This window comes from Molossus molossus, unplaced genomic scaffold (genome assembly GCF_014108415.1).
Source record: "Molossus molossus isolate mMolMol1 unplaced genomic scaffold, mMolMol1.p scaffold_m16_p_2, whole genome shotgun sequence".
Classification (NCBI taxonomy): Eukaryota; Metazoa; Chordata; class Mammalia; order Chiroptera; family Molossidae; genus Molossus; species Molossus molossus.
The window spans coordinates 6,587,013-6,605,975 of NW_023425355.1; the positions used below are offsets into that span (position 1 = coordinate 6,587,013).

Here is an 18,963-nt window from a genome sequence, read left to right on the forward strand (position 1 = left end):
ATTCCCATTTTGCTGAGAGTTTTTATCAAAAATGGGTGTTGGATTTTGTTCAATGCTTTTTCAGCATCTATTGATACGATCAGGTGATTTTTGTCTTTCAATTTGTTTATGTGATGTATTACATTTATTGATTTGTGAATATTATACCAGACTTGCTTTCCTGGGATAAATCCCACTTGATCATGGTGTATAATCTTGAACCTGTTTTCAACCATGAAATCCACAGTTGTAAAAGATGAAGGTAAACTCAAAAAATCAGCAATCCAAAAGAATGGCAGGTTTCTTTTTATTTTCTTTCATTTTTTATTGTTGAGACAGTATTACAGATGTCCCACATTCACGCCCCCCTTTTGCTCCCCTCCCTCCAGCCCCTGCCTGACCCCAGGCCTTCACCACACTGTTATCTGTGCCCATGGGCTATGCATATATGTTCTTTGGTTAATCTCTTCCTGTCCCTCTGGCCCCCATTCCCTCAGAGATCTGTCAGTCTGTTCCATGCCTCCAGGCCTGTGGACTATTTTGTTCATCAGTTTATTTGTTCATTAGATTCCCCTCTCTTTTTTTTCTTATTGTAAGTTGTTTATTGTAAGATAATTTACAAATATATTTATGTATTCAGTAATTAAAACAATGGACCAATAATTTATTCTGAACAGGACAGCAGTAAGCTAAAAATAAAATCAGCTTGCTGAATTTTCCTTCTTTATCTCTTGTCTGAGGACGACACTTGATTTTCATTAATCCAGAATTGCAGCAGTGGAGATGATTTAATCAACCCTTTTATGCTGACAGCTTGGCGGGTGTGGTTGAAAGTCAAAGTCAATTTGTCAATCATCTCAGAAGCATTCTTACTAGCATTGCCCATGGCTATCATCCTGGTGCTTTGCTCACTTATGGTGTATTCCTTCAGAGAATAGTAGATGATGTTGGCCAGACTACATTCCTGGTAATTCTGCAGCACGTCAGTATCAATGTCATCGTAGATACTCATGTTTCCAGCACTTGCAATGGTACTAAGGGAAAAAATGGGCTTTTCTTCTATCTTGTAGGAGATGACAAACCCAACTTGATTAAAGACGACAGATCCTTCCTCAAATTCATATCCAAAATTTAATAATTCCACAGCAATAATTGATGCATCTACAAAAATAGAGGGTTTTCTTCCCACTCGTTGACTGTCACCAGAAACTGGTCAGAATGAATCCTATGAAGTATACCCCTAATTTTATCACCAATTCTAACTTCTTTCCTGATTGCTGTGAACATAACCACCTCACTTTTCATCTGTTTAGCATCTGAGGAATGGATAGCACCTCCACCTGAGGACATACCGATAAGGAGGTGTTTCTTCTTGTCTTCAGGCACTTGGATATCAGCTTTTCATACAGAACTGAAGATCCTGTTCCATACACTCGAGCTGGTTTCAGCTTCCTCTCAGCTCATGCTGCTGCTCCTATTTTCATATACTTGGTAACTTTCTTGATGTTTTTGATTGACTTAAGTCACCTGGTAATATCTTTCAAAGTTGCCATATTTTGAACTTGCAGCTGCTTGGCCCAGGCCAAGACGCCAACAATGTCCCCCTGAGAAAACATGGTGGTATTGGCCCTGCTGAAGGTCTGTCCTATTTATCCCCCTCTCATTATCTGTAATAGTTCCTTCCTCTCATTGTTAGCCTGGTTTCTTACAACTCAACAAGGACAAAGTGACATCTGTTATTAAAGAGGTTAAGGAGCCAAGAGAAAACCATGGAAGTTAAGAGGCTTATGAACCCTTTCCTTAATTCAACACCTTAATTGTTACAGATACCACAAACCTTCCTCCAAGCACTAGGTGCCTCCAAAGCCCCTTCTGTTACATTAATTGTCATTTACCTTTAATGTCCATGGATTGGCAGCATGGGACATAACTTGTCCCTCGGGAGGCTCCATGTATTGGAGTGTACCACCTGGAAGAAGTAACAGAGACATTTGGATTCCATGGAGGCAGTAACAGAATGATACAGGCTGTGTAGAGCTATGAAAAGATCAAAGGGCCCCGAGTCAGTGGTCCTGTTTCTATGTTAGACAGGCTGGGTGACCTTTTATAAGTCCTTTGCTTTTTTTGGCCTGTTTCCTCAACTGTGAAATAGGGTTTTGGTGAGGTTTATAAGACAAGATATTTGCCAAATTACTCTTAAAATCAGACTGTAAAGCTATTAACACATTTAAATTTAAACAGATACAAAGCCACATCTAGACCCTTACCAGGTATATGAGCATAGTGTTAGGTAAAGATTCTAAGAGGAAGTAGATAGTGGAAGAAGAGATATCAGTTATAAAACCTCAAGGGCCATTCCTAAATTGTTTCCCATACATACCCTCTATTTCTCTTCAAACCAGAGTTAACTCATATTGCAAAGCAATTTATGTTTGACATAAATATATACATCTAAGACCTCATTTTACTTTTAGTCTCCATATTTTTTTCATATATGTTCCCTTCCTTAATCTGCAAATAGCTTGGTTCAATTTGAGCCCAGGCTTTAGCTTTGTAACTTACTATATGGCCTTTGCCAGGACAATTTCTGTGCCAGTTTTCTTTATTGTAAAAAGGAATGAATCTACTTACCCCCTTAAGAGTGGTCGTGAGGATGAAATGAGGGACTACACATACAGCTCTCAGCACAGTAGCTGATACATGCCAAGTATTTACATGGGCTTGTTCCCTACCCCCTCCTTTTATAGGATAGGTCTGGGGCCAGTTCTTGGCTCTGGACTCTATGGCTAGGGTAGCTCAGATCCACAGTCTTTATGGCAACCTAACTCAGTAGTGATCAAGTGACTACTAGTGGTACTGTAACACAGGGACCTTAAAGCCCAACAGGACATCATTAGGCTAGAAACCAGGGATAATTTCCTGACTGTGAAAGTTATCATGTCTGAAATCTGAAGAAGAGAAGGGCTTCAATTCCTCCCCTGGAAAGATCTTAACATCAGTGTGGACACCCAGAATGTCCTGGAATTCATATTTTACTAATTTTTCTCCAGCTCCTAAAATATATCAAGTCCTATATTCAGCACCATTGGGGGTTAACTAGTTCCATTTTCAGAGGAGGGAACTGAGGCCCAGAAAAAAAGTGCATGCTCAATCAGAGAGAATTTCCACTCACCTTTAGTTGGGAGTGAGCCAGAGTCCTCTTTTTGTCCAAAGCCTAGCTTTTTGGGCCTGTGAATGCTTTCTGACCTCTTACTTGGTATCATCTCCTCTAACTCATTCTCCACTTTGCCTCTAGAGTCACCTCCCTAAGACATCCCTCCAACCTTAGCACTTGTGTGTTTGGAAACATTAAATAACTTGGCATTATTTGGTATGTAGTAAGCAATTAATAAATGTGTATTGGATGAATGTGTACCTTATAGGATTAAGTCCAAACACTTTAGTGTGACATTCAAGGTCTTTTGCAATCTAACTCTAACCTACCTTTTCTAGATATATCTCCCCCTTCTCTTTCCCACCTGCACATCCCATATATGAACCTTATGGTCCAGATGCCTTGGCCAGTTTATCCTTTCCTCTCTGTATGTGTTATGCCCTCTTCTGGGAAGTCCATCCTCCCCAATTGTTTGGCAAATTCACAGCCACCTTTTGAGACCTGTTTACATCTTCTCTGCTCAGGTTACACCTTATTTATTCCTTTACTAGGGCAGCACAGTGCACTGTAATGTTTCCTTTTTGTCCCTCCTGCTCCTCAAAGGCAAAGACTTCCTTTTATTTACCTTCATGTCCCCCAGTGCCTTCCCCAAAATCTGAGCTGAACTACTGTAGAATGGAGGTAGGGCCAGATGAAACAAAGTTACCCCTCCAAATCCCAGTTTTAGCAGCTTTCCTTCCCTGCCCTCCCCTGTCCTCCTCTCCCTCCCTCCCTCCCTCCCTCCCTCCTTCTCTCACTCTTTCTCTGTCTTTCTCTCTCTCCATACCATCCCATCTCATGTTCATCTGAATGTCAAAGCCACTTGTTCCCAGGCAGCAGCCTAACTAAACACAACATCTCAAAGCGAATACCCTTGCAGGGTTTCTCTTCAGCCCCAGTATCTACTAATTAGCAACTTCTGGTATCCTTTACTAAGTGAGTAGGCGGGAGGGTCCCAGGAGGGTTGTATATCTCTCATCTTTCCATTTTTCTTCTGGGGTAAATTTTCCTCATTTTTTTCCCCACGCACGGGACAGACAAATGTCACCATTCCCTTGCACTCTCCACAACCTTTGACATAAATTATCTGTGACAAATTGATTTAAAGCGCGGCTGCAGGAAGAGAAACAGGCGTGTCTCGCTTGGCCTTCTGGGATTTGTAGTCTTGCAGGCCCCTGGGCTGCCTGACTGGCCTTGGAACTGCGACTACAGCTCCCAGGCCTTCTTCGAGTCCTTACCGCACAGACTCAGAGCCCCATGCCGGGAGGAGCTGGTTACATTGTGTCTATTGTATCCCTGGATTTGTGTGTTTGTACATTTCTCGGGAGGTGAAGTTGAAAGTGAAAAGCATGGCAGATGAGCAAGAAATAATGTGCAAATTGGAAAGCATTAAAGAGATCAGGTAAGTGGAATGTTGCAGCGCCCCCAGGCCCCCTTGAAGCCCCCCTCCCCAATCTCTCGCTGAGGGAGAAGGCTGAGTTACCTTGTAAAGTATCTATTGTTGGGCTACTTGCTCAGGGGGGTGGGAAAGGAGCCCATACACCACGGATTTCAAGGGTGGGAAGGAGGCTGGGGAGAGTTAAAACAGACCATATAGAGAGACAAGAAACAGCCACTTGACGGAGAGAGACCTCGCCAGATGTGGCTAAGAAAGCCAGATGGAGACGCAAGGAGGTGGGGGGGTGTTGATCCCAAGACAGTTTTATTCTTGGGGTGGGAGTTGGGGGACGGCATTCTTGGACCTATTATTATTTTCAGTTTGTTGGCTCCAAGGTGTTTGGCTCCTTGATCTTTAGGTGTCGAGATTTTTTTCAGTCTCCCATTCAACTTCAGGACCTGGAGCTCGGGTGAGCGTTTTGAGAGCAGAGCCTAGTGTGTTGGGGCTGGTGGCTGCTGCCAGAGACTGCTGGCTGGGGATGCTGAGGAATCCCTGTAGGCCGGGACTGGGAGGATGGCAAACGCTGGCTTGCTCGTGTGTATTTGCTTTCCATTCATTCACCACTTTCTTCCCCTCCTATCCCAAGCTCCCGAAGGGGGATGGGAGCGATGGAGACTGGGGAGGAGGTTCCCCATCAGTTGGTAAGATTGCAGCAGCTGCTCTTAGGCTCCAGAGGTGAAGGGCAAGCAGGCAAAATGGGAGTTGTCTGCCACCCCCCTTCCCTCTGGGAGTGGCTTTGGCTAGGCAATGATGTTGTCCTTGCTCAGAACACAATAGCACCCTCATTTTGAGGGTAGCATGGGTCCAGCTGTCTCCCTTTAGTGTTTTCTAGGAAAGTGGAGAAAAATAGGGAGGATAGCAAGTGTCTCAATTTAAGAAATAAGACTTTTACCAAGAGATTTAAATTAACCTTAAAGTGAATGCCTAGGTGGTAGTGGGGATGCACCTTGACTTTTTTGTCCTTTGGAGGGGTTATATCTTTACTTCTGCAAGGGACTAAAAGGAAGGGAACTATTATTTGTTGAACTCTTGTGGGCCAAGCCCTTTGACATACTATTGCTCATTTCAGGGAGAGATTTGAAAGCTTCCTACACCTACCTCCTTTACAACTAGGAACATAGAGGCTCAGAAAATTTAAGCAACTAACTGTTCCAGAGCCAAACAGCTGGAAATGCCAGATTTTGACAGGAACTCAGTCAATCTGCATGCAGAGGCCCTGGTCTTCCCACTCTATCTTGTAGAGGGTCTTAGAAAGAGTGGAGAGGGAGCATGTTTCAATTCTTTTCTGCAAAAGCATCAGGATATAGGGAGTGAGATAACTTGGTGCAGGAAAAGGCCAGCTGTCATAATACAAGGTAGGTAATAAGAAGATTAGGTATGTAAGTGGAGAGCCTAAATTTTAACTCTTACAAGACTTTAAAGAAGCCCCTGCCCAACTCCAAAAGAAGGAACACTTGGGAGTAAGGAAAAATGATCCCTCCCAGTGAAGACCAAATGGGATGTATGACTAATACCCTCACCAGTTTTAAACCGATCATTCCTACCACTACTAGCTGTGGTGGGATCATCAGAGGCTTAGAAAGAGGGCTGAACGCCCATCCCCAACGAGCAGTAACACAAAACCCCAACCCAACCCGGATGACAATCAGAGGCCCAGTAGAGAACCTAGACTTCTACTGTCTCCCTTTCCTGCAAAAGGACAATGTGAGAGGAGGCCTGCAAAAACAAAATATTTAAAAGAGATCCACAGTGTTCAAATTTAATCAAAAAGGATCACTTGCCATACCCAGGTTATCAACTTAAATGACAAGTGACAGAGATGTTAGAATTATCTGGCAAGAAATTAAACCAGCCATCATTAAAAAGCTCCAATGAGCAATTATAACACACTTGAAACAAATGATAACATAGAAAAATCTCATCATATAAGTAGAAAGTCTCAACAAAGAAATAAAAAACAAAGAAAAATCATATAGAAATTTGAGAACTGAAAAAATACAGTAGCCAAAAAACCATAAAAGCTCAAAAATCTTTTTAAATTAAATTTATTGGGGTAACATTGGTTAATAAGATTATACAGGTTTCAAGTATACATTTCTATGCTACATGATCTATACAATGCATTCTGTGACCACCACCCAAAGTTACCATATATTTGACCTCATTTACCTTTTACTTGCCCCCACTCCCGTTCCCTCTGGTAACCACCATACTGTTGTCTGTTTGTTTGTTTGTTTTACTTATTTGTTTATTTGTTGTTTTCAGTTTCATATCCCACATATGAGTGAAATCATATGGTTCTTAACTTTTTCTGGCTTACTTTGCTTAGCATGATATTTTCAAGTTGTCACAAATGGCAGTATTTCATCTTTTCTTATGACTGAGTAGTATTCCATTGTCTAAAATCTTAAAATCTTGCTCAACAGAAAGATGGGGCAGACAGAGTAAAGAATCAACTTAAATATAAAACAATAGAAATCACCCAATCTGAACAACAGAGGGAAATGTTTTTTAATTTTTTTTTTTAAACTTTTTTTTTTTTTTTTTTTTTTTTTTTATCCTCACCCGAGGATATTTTTCCATTTTTTGTACAGATAGAGTGGGAGGGAGAGAGAGAGAGAGAAACATCGATGTGAAGGGACACATCGAGTGGCTGCCACCCGCATGACCAACCAGGGCCGGGGACAAACTGCAACCGAAGTACGCGCCCTTAGCGGGAACCGAACCCGGGTCTCTCCGGACCACAGGCCGACGCTCTAACCGCTGAGCCAAACTGGCCAGGGCAATTTTTTTTTTTAGAGAGGAAGGGAGAGCAAGAGAGAGAGAGATAGAAACATCGATGAGAGAGAACATCAATTGGCCTCCTCCTGCATGCCCCCCACTGGGGATCGGGCCCAGAATCGAACCAGCAACCTCTTGGTGCATGGGTCGATGCTCAGCCACTGAGTCACACTGGCCGGGCAACAGAGGGAAATCAGATTTTATAAAAAAGTAAAAATAAAGCATTGAGCAGAGCATCCAGACCTGTGGGACTATTTATATTCATGTTAATAGTTACATTTATGTTAACATTCATGTCAACAGAGTCTCAGAAAGAGAGAAGAAAGGGGTCAGGACTGGAAAAGTACTTGAAGAAATAGTGGATAAAAACTTCCCAAACTGAGCAAAGGACATAAACCTCCAGATTCAAGAAGCTAAACAAATACCATCAGGATAAACCCAAAGAAATTCACACCAAACACATCATAGTCAACCTTCTGAAAACAAAAGGCAAAGAAAAGATCTAGAAAGCAGCCAAAAAGAAACAACACCTTATCTATAACTTTAGAGGAAAAAAAATTGAATAACAGCAGATTTCTCATTAGAAACTGATGAAGCCCTAGAGGGAAGAAGAACAACATTGTTTAAGTGCTGAAGAAAAAGAATCATCAACTTAGAATCCTGTGTCCAGTGATAACATCTTTCGTGAATAGAGATAATCAAGACATTCTTAGGTGGAAGGAAACAGGAAATTTATCAGTAGAAGGTTTACTCTATAAGAATGACTAAAGTAAGTTCTTAGAACAGAAAATAAACAATAGGAGAAGGAACCTTGGAAGAAAGAATACAGTAGACAAAAACATGAGTAAATACAACAGAATATATTTTCCTCTTAAGTTGTCTGAATCATGTTTGATGATTGGGTCAGAATTTATCACAGTTTCATGTTCTCAATGTATGTAGAGGAAATATGTAAGACATTTATATTGTAAATAGGGGAGTGTAAAGGGATGTAAAAGGAGATAAGGTTTCTATATTTCACTTGAACTGGTAAAATGATGACATCAGAAGACTATGATAAATTACGTATATATAACAATACAGAAAACACTAAAAAAGCTATACAGAGAGATGCACTAAAAACATAGATAAACCAAAATGGAATTTGAAAAATGTGCAAGTTGCCCACAGGAAAGCAGGACAAAGAAGACAGAAAAACTAAAAACAGAGAGAACAAACAGGTAACAAAAACAAACAAACAAACAAACAAACAGCAAACTTATACGTAACATATTGATAATTTGTTGAATATAAATGGTCTAAATATATCAATCAAAAGACAGAGTGTAAATGAATCTAATGAACAAAAATAAACTGAAGAACAAAATAGATCCAGAGACATGGAAGCATGGAGCAGACTGGCAAACCTCAGAGGGAAGAGGAGTGGGGGGTGGGAAGAGATTAATGAAAGAACTTATATGCATATATGCATAACCAATGGACACAGGCAATAGTGTGGTGAAGGCAAGGGAGTGGGAATGGGGAGGAGAGGGTCTTGGGGGGAAAGGAGGGGGACATCTGTAATACTTTCAACAATAAAGATAAATTAAAAAACAAAAAAATAGTGTACTTAAAAACCATGACCCACCTATACGCTGTCTATAATAAATTTACTTCAAATATAATGATCAAGTAGGTTGAGAGTAAAAAAAGGATAGAAAAGGATGCCATGCAAACATTAATCGGAAGAAAGCAGGAGCAACCATATTAATATCAGATAAAGCAGATTTCAGAGCAAAGAAAATACCCAGGCGCTCTATCTGAAGATAAATGCAAAAATGTCCTCAGGTGAGGATAAAAAAAAAAAAAGAATAAAATACCCAGGGACAAAATTGGACATTATATAATGAGAAAGGGTCAATCCACCAAAAAGACTTAAAAGTTCTAGATATATGTGTACCAAAAGTGATTTAAATTATCCTGCTTTTGACAATTTTACAGTAATATACAAAGGTTACATCACTTGGTTTAAGAATTTGCAATGGGGAAATTACTACATATATGTGCTTGATGTTCACCTATGGACCGGTAAACATGCATGCGAGGTAGAAAGAAGGAAGAAGCAAAGCAGGGGTAGAAGGAACTGGAGAAAGGAAGTAACATTTGTTGGACAGCTACTAATTCCAAAGCTCTTAGCTCATTTAATACTTAATCTTTCTCATGGAAATCTGTGGTAGGAATTATCCTCATTTTACAAATAAAGATACTGAGGCTCAGAGAGGTTAGGTAACTTATCTATTTTAACACATAAAGGAAAAAGAATATATCCTCCTATTCACATGGCTTATGCATTTCAACAAATACTGATAATCTGATCAACCAGTATTCACAGTTCTTCAACTGTTCTACTGCTAAACCTCTTCAGGGTATAAACAGAATCAACTATTTCTGTTTTAAAAAATAGTAGTAATGTTATTTCTGGGCAGAAGTAGCAGGGATGATGGCAGTATTACTTAAATACCTGTTTAAGACCAATTGAAAGCCAAACACACCCCCAGGCATAGGCCCTGAAATATACACGTTCATACTCAGTTCTCATGTACATCAATGGCAGAATTCGAAGTGGAAAATGTCTCAGGAGTGGATTCTCCCACCATAGACCATTCCCCACTCCTGACTCTGACCACATACCCAGCCCTGTCTTTCCTCCCAATCACAACTACACTCCAGCACTATGCTCCAGATCTTATCCCACAAATTCCACACAGGTCTATTTTGCCCATACATTCCTTAAGCTTTCAAGGTGATGAAGGAGCATGTGAATATGTGGAAAGGAGAAGAAAAGAATGGAACAACAACAACAACAACAACAACAAAAGGGATGGAAAAGAGGGAATGAAAGAAGAATCCATGAAGCAGTGAAAATGCAGCCACTGCTAGATGAACTAGAGCCCTTCACTAGCTCCCCAAATGCATACTATCATCTCCTTAACGTGTACATGCCATCTATACACATACATTGTACACACTGATGTCCCTATGCATCCGTATTCATACACAACAAGCTTCCCTCACTTAAGAAATAAAAAACTCACCCTGGCCAGTTAGAGTGTCGGCTCAGGGACCGAAGGGTCACAGGTTTGATTCCTGGTCAAGGGCATGTACCTGGGTTGGATCCCTGGCCCTGGTTGGGGTGGTGCAGGAGACAACCAATCAATGTGTCTCTCTCATATTGATGTTACTCTCTCACTCTCTCTTCCTCCCACTCTAAAAAAAAAAAAAAAAAAAAAAATCAATGGAAAAATATCCTCGAGTGAGGATTTACAAAAGAAGAATTCATTTTGGAAGTAAATATTGTGGTGTTAGGTAGATCCTCTTAAGTTTCTATCCTGGGTGCTCTCTTTTTCTCTCGACACATTCTCCTGGGTGATCTCTTGTACTCCCATGGCTTCAATTATACCCCACGTTCCCAATCTCTACCCCCTAACTTCCTTCCAAGCTTCAGTCAATACATCACACAGCCTATTGTTCTTGTCTACCTTATTGTTCCACAGACACAACTCAAGTTGGCTAACTCTTCAGACTTTACCTCTTTCTGCCCCAATCCAGCTCCTCCACCTAAACTTCTTGTTTAATGCTATCATTCTCTGCATGGTGCCCTCAGATTGAGACCCAAATGTCAAATGTTGATTATCTTTTCTTTTATAACTCACCTCTTGGTCACTTAGCATATCCTACTGTTTTTACCTTCAACATCTGACTCAAATTCCTGCCCCACTCTCCACCTCCATACTCACTGCCCCATCTTAGGCCTTCATTTTGACTATCCTGGATATTTATAATGTTGTATCCATTTCCACCTATAGAATTATATTTTTGTCTTCATTCTCCCCTACCCACCATCTTCCATGCCATCCACACTGCTATTAGAACAACCTTCCTAAAGCACTGGTGTTATGTTGTTCTTCAAACACAGTCACTGACTTTCTATTGCCTAAAGCAGTACTTTTCAAAACAAAGGTTATGAACCATTAGTATATCATGAAATGAATTAGCCAGTTGTTAGCAACATTTGTGAAAAGGATTATTTTCCTCAAAAATTTAAGAATAGAGTTACCATATGACCTAGCAATCCCTCTTCTGAGTATCTAACTGAAAAACTAGAAAACATTTATTCACAAAGCTATATGCACCCCTATGTTCACTGCAGCATTATTCACAGTGGCCAAAACATGGAAGCAACCAAAGTGTCCTTCAAGAGATAATTGGATGAAGACGATGTGGTATATACATGCAATGGAATACTACTCAGCCATACAAAAAGATGAAATACTGCCATTTGTGACAACATGGATGGACCTTGAGAATATAATGCTAAGCAAAATATGTCAGAAAAAACTAGGAACCATATGATTTCACTAATATGGGGGTTATAAAACTGAAACTCATAGACACAGACAGCAGTGTGGTGGTTACCAGAGAGAAGGGGGTGGTAAAGGGGGACAAATATATGGTGACAGAAGATGATTTGACTTTGGATGATGGGCACACCACACAATATACAGATCATATCATAGAAACATACACTTGAAATCTATATGACTTATTAACCAATGTCACTCCAATAAATTTAATAAAATAATAAAAACAAGATAGAAAATGTCAGCAAACATTGCATAAGAAATGGTAGGTATTCTTTGTGAAAAGTCTTGTTTCTGTTTTATATCTGTATGTGTGTATTGGGTCACAATGTGAAATTCATTTCTCATTGTAGGTCATTTATTGCTGTGTCTATTGGACAGGCACTTGCCTGTAATTGTTGCTATGTTATTCATGCCCCTTTCCCACTCTTATCTCCTGCCACTAATTCTCATTTACCCTATCCTTTGTCCACACAGAAGTTCCTGTTTCATAAATTTCCATTCCTCCAGACCTTTGCCAGTGCTGATCCTTTATTCTTGAATGCCCTTCCATCATTTCATGGTTGTAAAATCCTACTCATTCTTCAAGGAAGACCCAGAACAAACACCACTTCTTGTTTAAAACCTCAAATTCCACAGTCCAAATAAATCACTGCCCCTTTGGGCTCCCACAGGGAGATTTATTATAGCACTTATTTTGCTTTACGATAAAGTTTTCTCCCTCTCTTCCTTCTTTCCATCCATCCGTCATTACTGTAGCAAGCTCCTCTGTCACCTGGCTTGAGTGCTCACTTAAGAGTAAATCACAGGACAGCTGAGACCTCTGGGACTTAGGGATGGGCAGTTGAAGCCAAACAGTGCTGACCACCGAAGAGGGAATGGGAAAGAGTTGGCATTTGGCAGTGAGCTGTGAACTGTTCTAAGAAACCTGCTGTTTTGACAGTAGCTGTTTCCCCAGATGAGCAAATAACTAACTATTAAATGGAAGAACACAGTATTTAGGCAGTGTTCTTACCAGACTAGAGGAGGAAGGAAAAGCTGGGTTTTTCTTCGTTTAGTGACATTAATCAAGTACCTGCTCTGGGCTGTACACAGGGTTGGGATATTCTGTGGGAACCAGTAAGATAAATTAGGCCTGTTCTCAAGGATCTTATAATTAAGGTGAATAGCTCTGATCTTTTCTCTGAGTTCCAGACTCACATATCCAACTTCCCACTTAACCAGTCCCACTGGATGTATCATTGGCATCTCAGGCCCCAACAGAACTCTCAATTCCACCCACCTCTAAACATTCTCCTTTTCTAGTCTTCCTCAACAGTAGTAAATGTCCCCCCATCCTAAAATTGAATACTTCTTCATTCCTCTCTCTCCTGACCTCCTGCATATGAAAACATTAACACAATAGTTTTTAAACCTGAGCATTCATTAGGCTCCGCCTGGAGGGCCCTTGAAACATAGATTGCTGGGTTTCATCTTGAGTGTCTGATTCAGTAGATCTGAAGTGGGACTTGAGAAATTGCCTTTACAGCAAGCTCCTAGGCAATGCTGTTGCTGCTGGTCCAGGGACCACACTTAGAAAACCACTGCATTGGTAAGACCTGTCATGTTATGCCTACTTAATGTATTCTAGATCTGCCCTCACCATTTCCTTAGCTCATCGGCAAATCTGAGCAATTTTCCATCCATCTCTACTAGCCAGTGCCCTCACTTGATCTGCCCATCCTCAAGTCCTATATGTACCAGCTGTCTTACCCTGCTTATTGAGTGAGTGTTGGGGCTAAGTTACCTCTGAAACTGAATGACAGATGTGCCTGCCAAGTTTGACCTGGGAATGGATGACCCATTGCCCCAGAACCTCTCCTCTCCACCCTTCCTCCACATTAGCCAGCAAAGAGCCATTGGCAAGAAGTGAGCCAGTTGAATGTTCTTGTCTTGGCCCAAGACTCTGTCTGGAAAGGCTGTGGTCTAGGGAGGTCACAAATCCTGGATCAACAGTTAAGTAAAACTATGGCCACAGTGATTGTGGGAAACCTTAAGGAAATATCCTGTGGTTTTTCTGGGATTCTTTGGCCACACCAGCTGCACTTTAGCCTTTTGGGAGGATCTAATTAGGAAGTTTTCCACATAAAATCAGTCCTTTAATGACTTGGAAGATTTCCTCACTTGTAGGGCTGAACATTTCCACAGATTTCATCTCTCGAAGTCATCCAACAACTCTGTGCAAGGCCACACTGAGTCCCACTCCTCAGGCAGAACTTCCAAGGTTCTAAGAAGTTCCATGATGTGCTCTTTTTACCCTGAAATTACTGTCTGACCCAGGAAAGGAATCTGCTCTATTGGTTAGTTTTCTATGGCTTGAAATCCATATGAGGAAAGTTCCTTAGTATGATGGAAAGATGATTAGCTTCAGCACACTGGATTTTCCTTTTGGCTTTGTGATCTTGGACAAGTCATTTAACTTCTCCTAGCCTGAAATTTTTAATCTGTAAAAATGAAGTTAAACATACTTTATTCATAGGGTTATGATTAGAATTAGCATGTAAAGTGCCTAGCACAGTTGTTGGAGTGTACAGACCCCCCCCAAATAATAATAGCTATTATTATTATTAAATAAAGCCTTTCTTAACACCTAATTCCCAGTTTTTGGCATTGATAGACTCTTTGTGTGTGTGTGTGTGTGTGTGTGTGTGTGCATGTGTGTGTGTGCACACATGCACACCCGTGTGCCAGGCAAGACCGTTGCTGGAGGCTGCGTGAGCACAGAGGGCAGAAGACACAGCCTCTGGCCTAGGCACTTATAGACTCTTAATGAATGTTAACTGAATGAGTAAAACCCCCTCACCACCGTGGTAATGTCTTTCTTCCTCTGAGTCTATTAAAATTACAATCAGTAACCTGGATTTACCACCTATTTGCATTCATATTTGTCCTCCAAATGTAATTTTTGAGCCCCACTAATGGCCAGTGTGATAGATGACATGAAACTTACAAAGAGAAATATGGTATAGTGCCAGCCTCTAGAAGGTTCTTGTGTATATAGTCATCTGGATTTCGAATTGCTTTATGCATTAAGTCTATACATTTAGAGGACTCAGTTGATCATACCTGCTTGCTCTCAGGCTAGTTCCTCTCCCATTCTGGACATTTGTTTCTACATCTCTGAAATGAAGAGGATAGATTTGATTGATGGCTTGAAAATAATGTTCTGAGGAGCCCTGGGAGTACCAGGGAGGTATATAAAGGTGCACTCCAGTAGAGTCAACTAGGGTTGGATTTGAAGAGAGAATAAGGACTCTGGGGGTCCTACTTCCATTTCAACCCTAACAGTTATGATTTGGTCTGTCTTCTGTATTGGATCACAATCAACTATTTTTTTATTATTATTTTTTTATCCTAACCAAGGACATTTTTGCATTTATCTTCAGATAGAGTGGGAGGGAGAGAGGGAGGAGGAGGAGGAGAGAGAAACATCGTTGTGAGAGAGACACATCGAGTGGCTGCCACCCACATGACCCCAACTGAGGCTGGGGACAAACTGCAACCAAGGTACATGCCCTTTGTGAGAACCAAACCTGGGACTCTCTGGTCTGCGGGCCAATGCTCTGACCGCTGAGCCAAACCGGCCAGGGCACAATAAATTATTTTTATTTGAAGAAGGGGCTCTTCTCATACATCACCCACAGGATTCATCACACTGTTGGATAAATGGTACTTGGTTAATAAAATTTTTGTCTGCTTGATTGATAGAAAGTATAAAGGGAAGGAAAAGCGCATACACGCGAGTGTGTGTGTGTGTGTGTGTGTGTGTGCGCATTTAAGCCATGTCTGGCTTGATTCCCACTTGTAGATTTGAGAACAGAAGGACCTTTTTACTTAGATTTAATCTTAACCCAAACTACCCAGTTGCTGGACAGAGGGTGGAAGGCTAGGCATTAGATACTAAGCCTGAAGAGCACAGTAAAGACAATCAATCAAAAGGGTGATGAGTTTCCAATTTCTTTTTTTCATTATAAACCCTCTTCCCATTTCTCTTGGGGACCTCAATCAACTAACTCAGTTAAAAATCTATTTCCCTACACAAGTCTTTTGACAAGTCATTTATTGTCCTGGGAAAATGGGTGGAGGAGTAGAAACAGCTTAGAATTTGGGTTCAGATGATGATGTTGGTTTAGATTTGGTTCTGTGTATAATAAGAAGCCATTAGAGGATATATTTTTAAAAGCTATATTGAGTTGCAATTTACATACCATAGAAACCATCCATTTTATGTGTACAATTCAATGACTTTTAGCAAATTTACAGTTTTGAAACTATCACCACAATACAATTTTAGAACATTTCCATCATCCCCAAAAGAGCCCTTATGCCCAGTTTCAGAAATCTCTGTTATCCACCCACAGCCTCAGGCAACCAGTAATAAACTTTCTGCCTCTACAGATTTGTCTTTTCAGGGTATTGCATATAACTTAGTATATTTTTTGAGGCTTATACACATTGTAGCATATATCAGTATTCCTTTCCTTTTTATTTATTTTTAATTTCTATTGAATTCATTGGGGTGACATTGGTTATTAAAATTATACAGGTTTCAAGTGCACAATTCCACAACATATTATCTGTACACTGTATTGTGTGTTCACCACCCAAAGTCAAGTCTCTTGTCACCCTTTACTCACTTATAACTCCCCCCACCCCCTTTTCCTTCTGGTAATCATCATACTGCTGTCTGTATGAATTTTTTTTTTCTTAATCTCTTCACCTTTTTTTACCCAGCTTCCCAAGCCTCCTCCCCTCTGATAACTGTCAGTCTGTTTTCTGTATCTCAGAGTCTGTTTCTCTTTTGTTTGTTCCATGGTATGGGTATACCACATGTTTATTCACTCACCAGTTTACAAACATTTGGGATGTTTCCACCTTTTGGCTCTTATGAATAATACTGTTCTAAATGTTTTTTATAAGTCTTTGCATGGAAATATGTATTCATTTTTTCTGGTTAGATTCTTAAGAGTGAAAATTCTGGGTCATATGACAAGCATGCACATACATTTTTATGATACTGCAAAACTGTTCTCCAAAACAGTAGTGCCAATTTCCATCCCCAGAAGCAGAGTATAAAGATATCAGTTTCTTCACATCTTCAACACTTGTTATGGTGTGTCTTAAAAAGACATTATAGCTACCCCAGTGGTGTGAAATGATGGTTCCTTGTAGTTCACTGTAGTTTTAACTAGAATTTCCCTAATGACTAATCTTGTTGAGCACCTTCTTTATGGGTTCTTTCTGCCACCCATATATCTTCTTTGGTGAAGTGTCTAGTCATACCTTTTCCTCACTTATCAATTGGGTTGTTTTATTTACTTATTGTATATTTTGAGTGATCTTTATATATTCAGGATCCAAGTCCTTCATCAGACACATGCTTTGCCAAGATGTTCTCCCAGTCTGTGATTTTTCCTTTCATCCTCTTAACAGTGCCTGTTGAACTGCAGAAGTTTTTTAAGTATAAATGAAGAAGGCCAATTAATCAGTATTTTTTTATAGAGTGATTTTTGTATCATATACAAAGAAATATTTGCCTAAGCCAAAGTCACAATGATTTTCTCCCATGTTTTCTTTCAGAAATTTTATTCTTAAGTTTTGCACATAGGCTTATGGCCCATTTTCACTTAATTTTTGCATATGATGCAAAGAATAGGTTGAAGTTTGTTTATTTATTTATTTATTTATTTATTTATTTATGTTTGCATGTGGCTATCAGTTGTCTGAGGACTGTTCAGTTGTTTGAGGACTGTTCAGTGAAATGGCCATCCTTTCTCTACAGCATTGCCTTTGTACTTTTGTCAAAAATCAATTGTCTAGCCCAGCCTGTGTGGCTCAGTGGTTGAGCGTTGACCCATGCACCAAGAGGTCACTGGCTTGATTCCCGGTCAGGGCACATGTCTAGATTGTGGGCCAAATCCCCAGTGTGGGGCATGCAGGAGGCGGCCAATCGATGTTCTTTCTCATCGATATTTCTATCTCTCTCTCCCTAAAATCAATAAAGGAAAAGAATAATTTTTAATCAATTGTCTATATTCAGGGATAGGCAAAATAGTTTTACAGTTGCATTGTGACATACTTTTGAGCTAATCAAGCTAGTGTAATAATCATAACATGCATGTCTTTTTCCATGCAAATAACTGTAAACCTACTTTTGCCCACCTCTGTATTTGTGGGTTTTTTTTCTGGGTTCTATTCCTCTCTATAGGTCTACTTGTGTATCTTTATGCCAATACTTCACTGTTCTGATTACTGGAACTGTATCATGATTCTTGAAATCAGGCAGTGTGAGTTCTCCAACTTTGTAATTCTTCTGTAGAGTTTTTTGGACTACCATAGACTCTGTATTACTATATGAATTCTAAATTCTGTCATCAATTGCTACCATTGCATTGGCTCTATAGATTAATTTGTTGGATTTTAACAGTGTTTCAAATAATGTCCTGTTTCTCAATCCAAGATAACACACTGCATTTAGCCAGCTTTCTTTTGCACAGTGATAGCATGGTGTGTGTTTGTCTATCCTACCACTTGTTTCTTTATTTTTTAAAGTGGGATTATTATAGGCAGACCATAGTCTTTCTACCCCTTTACTTTTACACTTTGTGAGTCTTTTGTTTTGAGGTGAGTCTCTTGTAGACAGCATATATATGGGTCTTGCTTTCTTACCCATTCAGCTACCCCATGTCTTTTGAATGGAGCATTTAAGCCATTTACATTTAAAGTGATTATTGGTAATACATATTTATTGCCATTTTATTATTTTAACTCCATTCCTTTTCTTCTTCTTCTTCTTCTTCCTCTTCCTCTTCCTCTTCCTCTTCCTCTTCCTCTTCCTCTTCCTCTTTAACTTCTTAATGCAGGTCCTTTACCATTTCTTATAATACTTGTTTGCTGGTAACAAATGTTTTTAGCTTTTCTTGTCTGGGAAGCTCTTTATTTCTCCTTCAATTTTAAATTCTAACCTTGCTGGGTAAAGTAATCTTGGTTGTATATCCTTGCTTTTCATTACTTTGAATATTTCATGCCAATCCCTTCTGTCCTGAAATGTTTCTGTTGAGAGATCAGCTCACAGTCTTTTGGGAGCTCCCTTGTCAGTAATTAACTGCTTTTCTCTTGCTGCTTTCATTTTG

The 18,963-nt window shown here is 40.0% G+C and overlaps 1 protein-coding gene and 1 pseudogene across 2 annotated transcripts in view; one reads left to right on the plus strand and one right to left on the minus strand.

The window, feature by feature from the left end:
* Positions 1–737: 737 nt before the first annotated feature.
* LOC118636499 lies at positions 738–1,595 on the minus strand (annotated as a pseudogene).
* Positions 1,596–4,420: 2,825 nt separating this feature from the next.
* Positions 4,421–18,963, plus strand: part of ZC4H2 (zinc finger C4H2-type containing) — a 34,580-nt gene continuing 20,037 nt past the window's right edge. Inside the window, exon 1 of one of the 2 annotated variants that reach the window (XM_036271291.1) lies at positions 4,421–4,574. In XM_036271291.1, the coding sequence (XP_036127184.1) occupies positions 4,522–4,574 (53 nt within the window). In that variant the 5' untranslated portion in view covers positions 4,421–4,521. The remainder of the gene's footprint in view (positions 4,575–18,963) is intronic. The other variant, XM_036271292.1, reaches the window with a different exon arrangement.